General features: G+C 39.0%; 1 protein-coding gene across 1 annotated transcript in view; it reads right to left on the bottom strand.

Annotated features, from left to right (window-relative positions):
• Nucleotides 1-2,881, bottom strand: part of LOC133621447 (uncharacterized) — a 20,717-nt gene extending 17,836 nt beyond the window's left edge. The window contains exons 1-3 of the mRNA XM_061983506.1: nt 2,666-2,881; nt 2,539-2,595; nt 2,153-2,350 (exon numbers count right to left, since the gene is read on the bottom strand). Coding sequence (XP_061839490.1) covers nt 2,153-2,350; nt 2,539-2,595; nt 2,666-2,881 — 471 coding nt within the window. The remainder of the gene's footprint in view (nt 1-2,152; nt 2,351-2,538; nt 2,596-2,665) is intronic.
• Between the last annotated feature and the right edge of the window lie 2,814 nt (nt 2,882-5,695).

Here is a 5,695-nt window from a genome sequence, read left to right as displayed (position 1 = left end):
GCCACATCACTTTAGTTGTCCACCACATCATTTAATGTAGTCCACTACATCATTTAATGAGGTCCACCACATCATTTAATGAGGTCCACCACATCATTTAAGGTGGTCTGCCACATGATTTTATTGTGGCCCGCTACATCATTTTATGTAGTGCGCCATATCATTTTATACGGAACAGCCTCGTAATTTAAATTGGCCACTCCCACAATTTTAATCTGGCCCGCCAAATTCTTCTATGTGGCCTACCATGTCATTTGTTCTCCCCACATCATTTATGTGGCCTGCAAAATGTTTGGAGCATTTTTGTTATCTTAATTTTGACAGCAAATGTTGCGCATGTACTTCCATTTGTTCGACACTGGAATATTATCTGACGATCCAAGCATTTTTGGGGGGGTTAACAAAATAAAGACTTCGAACATCTGCTTGTCATATTGACTTATCCATCAAAAATATAATAATCAATAATTGTAAACTGAGTGACGAGGCTATTATACTTTTATATTCATATACAAAACCCAAAACCAGTGAAGTTGGCACATTGTGTAAATGCTAAATAAAAACAGAATACAATAATTTCAACTTATATTCAATTGAATAGACTGCAAAGACAAAACACTTAAAGTTCGAACTGGAAAACGTTATTTTTTTGCAAATATCAGCGCATTTAGAATTTGATGCCTGCAACATATTTTAAAAAAGCTGGCACAAATGGCAAAAAAGACTGAGAAAGTTGAGGAATGCTCATCAAACACTTATATGGAACATCCCACAGGTGAACAGGATAATTGGGAACAGGTGGGTGCCATGATTGGGTATAAAAGCAGCTTCCATGAAATGCCACTTTGTGAACAAATGCGTGAGCAAATTGTTTAAGAACAACATTTCTCAGCCAGCTATTGCAAGAAATTTAGGGATTTCACCATCTACGGTTCGTAATATCATCAAAAGGTTCAGAGAATCTGGAGAAATCACTGCATGTAAGCGATGATACTACGGACCTTGGATCCTTCAGGCGGTACTGCATCAAAAAGCGACATCAGTGTGTAAAGGGTATCACCACATGGGCTCGGGAACACTTCAGAAAACCACTGTCAGTAACTACAGTTCGTTGCTACATCTGTAAGTGCAAGTTAAAACTCTACTATGCAAAGCGAAAGCCATTTATCAACAACACCCAGAAACGCTGCCGGCTTCGTTGGGCCCGAGCTCATCTAAGATGGACTGATGCAAAGTGGGAAAGTGTTCTGTGGGCTGACGAGTCCACATTTCAAATTGTTTTTGGAAACTGTGGACGTCTTGTCCTCCGGAACAAAGAGGAAAAGAACTATCCGGATTGTTATAGGCGCAAAGTTGAAAAGCCAGCATCCGTGATGGTATGGGGGTGTATTAGTGCCCAAGGCCTGGGTAACTTACACATCTGTAGAAGGCACCATTAATGCTGAAAGGTACATACAGGTTTTGGAGCAACATACGTTGCCATCCAAGCAACATCTCTTTCATGAACGCCCCTGCTTATTTCAGCAAGACAATGCCAAGCCACGTGTTACAACAGTGTGGCTTCATAGTAAAAGAGTGCGGGTACTATACTGGCCTGCCTGTAGTCCAGACCTGTCTCCCATTGAAAATTTGTGGCGCATTATGAAGCCTAAAATACCACAACGGAGACCCCCGGACTGTTGAACAACTTAAGCTGTACATCAGGCAAAAATTGGTCTCCTCAGTTCCCAAACGTTTACTGAGTGTTGTTAAAAGGAAAGGCCTTTTAACACAGTGGTAAAAATGCCCCTGTGCCAACTTTTTTGCAATGTGTTGCTGCCAACAAATTCTAAGTTAATGATTAATTGAAAAAAAAATTAGTTTCTCAGTTGGAACATTAAATATCTTGTCTTTGCAGTCTATTCAATTGAATATAAGTTGAAAAGGATTTGCTAATCATTGTATTCTGTTTTTATTTACGAATTACACAATGTGCCAACTTCACTGGTTTTGGGTTTTGTACTTGCATTTGTTAGACACTTGAATATTATTTGACGATCCAAGCATTTTTAATAAAGACTTAAAAATCTGATATCCATAAAAAAAATATAATAATACTTTTAAACTGTGTGTCGAGGCTATTATACCTTTATATTCATATAGATTCACTGACGTGGCCCTCAATTAAAAATGAGCTGGAGGTGAGCACATGTCCCCACAAGGATGGTTTCGCCCTCGACTCCAGCACCATCCTCTCAGACGAGAGTTGTTCTGTCTGGGAGCGTGAACTGATAAAGCGAAACGTCTTCTGAGACAATCTAACCAGTCCAGCTTGAAGGGGATTCATATGGACCCAGTCGACGTAGTTTACCTGACACACGACACGTGACGAATTAGGGGTGCACTGCCCACTTTAGCCGCCAGATGGCAGTAGTGTTGAATATTTTAATATGTGTTGGGTGGCAATTTCAACTTTGACCTCAGCGTCAGTGGCCCTTTCCATCATTTTCAGCAGATTGCATTGCCAAATTACAACCCCACCGCCCCCCTTCCTCTTACGCGAGATTGCCAAATGAATCCCTTCCTTGCTGCACATGGTGTAGTGACTGTGCGCACCTGCGTGGCAACACAACACTCACTCATCAATAATGTACACAAGCTGCAGGTGTAAAGCACACTTTCTTACCTGTACAGGTGGAGCACTGGGAGGAGGGGGTGGCGGCGGGGGGGCGGCCATGTCGGGGTCCTCCGGCACTGCTGCCATGACAAACACGGTTATGGTGCAAATGTGCAGCACAAAGTCTTTAGTCCACCTCTCGCCTCGTTCCCTGGACAGGAAGTGCTTTGCTGCGGCGCGCGGCGCAAAACAGGAAACAGAAAGCCCTCCATGCTCCCCTCCCATCCCCTTTGCGCCCCCGTCTTCCCTCAATGCCTCATGGAGAGGAACAATGGCGAGTGTTGTGTGCGAGGTAATAGACTCCCGTCCTTCAGCGACATTCTCGCCACTTTTACACAAAAAACAAACATGGCGGACACACTCGATAGGCAATTATAATTTTGTACTAAACAAACATGGAGGACACTTGACAGGAAATGATACTTTTGTACTAAACAAACATGGAGGACTACAGAGCCCCTAAAGGGACATGGGGGAAATTTTATTTTTTTATAATTTTATTTTTATTTTTTTTAGACATGTATCTCGTGCGCACGAGATACATGTCTGAAAAAAAAAAAAAAAAACTCAAAAAAAACTTTTTTATAAAGTTACTGAGCCCCTATAGGGACATGGGGGAATTTTTTATTTTTATAATTTTTTTATTTCTATTTTTTTTTTAGACATGTATCTCGTGCGTACGGGAAACTATCTCGTGCGCAAAAGAAACTTTCTCGTAAGCACGAGAAACTTTTTATAAGGCTTTAGGGGCTCCGTATAAAGTTATTAAACTTTTTTTTTTAAATGTATAATTTTTTTATTTTTTTTTAGACATGTATCTCGTGCGCATGAGAAACTATCTCGTGCGCATGAGAAACTATCTCGTGCGCACGAGATACATGTCTAAAAAAAAAAAAATTGTGTGCATGAGTTACATGTCTAAAAAATTTAATTAAATTTTGAATAAATAAAAAAAATTTTTTTTTTTTTATAACTTTATAAAAAGTTTCTCGTGCGCACGAGATACATGTCTAAAAAAAACAACAATAATAATTATAAAAAAAATATTTCCCCCATGTCCCTTTAGGGCTCCGTAGAGGACACTCGAAAGGCAATTATAATTTTGTGCTAAACAAACATGGAGGACACACTTGACAGGAAATTATTCTTTTGTACTAAATAAACATGGAGGACAAACTCGACAGGAAATTATACTTTTGTACTAAACAAACATGGAGGCCACACAACGGGAAATGATACTTTTGTACTAAACAAACATGGAGGCCACACAACGGGAAATGATACTTTTGTACTAAACAAACATGGCAGACACACTCGACAGGAAATTATACTTTTGTACTAAACAAACATGGAGGACACACTCGACAAGAAATTATACTTTTGTACTAAACAAACATGGCGGACACACGACAGGAAATTATACTTTTGTACTAAACAAACATGGAGGCCACACAACGGGAAATGATACTTTTGTACTAAACAAACATGGCGGACACTCGACAGGAAATGATACTTTTGTACTAAACAAATATGGTAGACACACTCGACAGGAAATTATACTTTTGTACTAAACAAACATGGCAGACACACTCGACAGGAAATTATACTTTTGTACTAAACAAACATGGCGGACACTCGACAGGAAATCATACTTTTGTACTAAACAAACATGGCGGAAAAACTCGACAGGAAATGATACTTTTGTACTAAACAAACATGGAGGACACACGACAGGAAATTATACTTTAGTACTAAACAAACATGGCGGACACACTCGACAGGAAATGATACTTTTGTACTAAACAAACATGGCGGACAAACCCGACAGGAAATTATACTTTTGTACTAAACAAACTCGACAGTAAATGATACTTTTGTACTAAACAAACATGGAGGACACTCGACAGGAAATTATACTTTTATACTCAACAAACAAGGCGGAAATACTCGACAGGAAATGATACTTTTGTACTAAACAAACATGGAGGACACTCGACAGGAAATGATACTTTTGTACTAAACAAACATGGCGGACATACTTGACAGGAAATTATACTTTTGTACTAAACAAACATGGAGGACACACTCGACAGGAAATCATACTTTTGTACTAAACAAACATGGCGGACAAACTCGACAGGAAATTATACTTTTGTACTAAACAAACATGGAAAACACACTCGACAGGAAATTATACTTTTGTACTAAACAAACATGGAGGCCACACAACGGGAAATGATACTTTTGTACTAAACAAACATGGCGGACACTCGACAGGAAATGATACTTTTGTACTAAACAAATATGGTAGACACACTCGACAGGAAATGATACTTTTGTACTAAACAAATATGGTAGACACACTCGACAGGAAATTATACTTTTGTACTAAACAAACATGGAGGACACACTCGACAAGAAATGATACTTTTGTACTAAACAAACATGGCGGACACACGACAGGAAATGATACTTTTGTACTAAACAAACATGGCGGACACACTCGACAGGAGATGATACTTTTGTACTAAACAAACATGGCGGACACTCGACAGGAAATGATACTTTTGTACTAAACAAACATGGCGGACACTCGACAGGAAATTATACTTTTGTACTAAACAAACATTGAGGACACTCGACAGGAAATTATACATTTGTACTAAACAAACATGGAGGAAGTACTCGACAGGAAATGATACTTTTGTACTAAACAAACATGGAAAACACACTCGACAGGAAATGATACTTTTGTACTAAACAAACATGGAGGCCACACAACGGGAAATGATAATTTTGTACTAAACAAACATGGCGGACACTCGACAGGAAATGATACTTTTGTACTAAACAAATATGGCAGACACACTCGACAGGAAATTATACTTTTGTACTAAACAAACATAGAGGACACACTCAACAAGAAATTATACTTTTGTACTAAACAAACATGGCGGACACACGACAGGAAATGATACTTTTGTACTAAACAAACATGGCGGACACACTCGACAGGAAATTATACTTTTGTACTCAACA

The sequence above is a fragment of the Nerophis lumbriciformis genome, linkage group LG21 (assembly GCF_033978685.3).
Source record: "Nerophis lumbriciformis linkage group LG21, RoL_Nlum_v2.1, whole genome shotgun sequence".
NCBI lineage: Eukaryota > Metazoa > Chordata > Actinopteri > Syngnathiformes > Syngnathidae > Nerophis > Nerophis lumbriciformis.
This window is presented reverse-complemented; position numbering and strand designations above follow the sequence as displayed.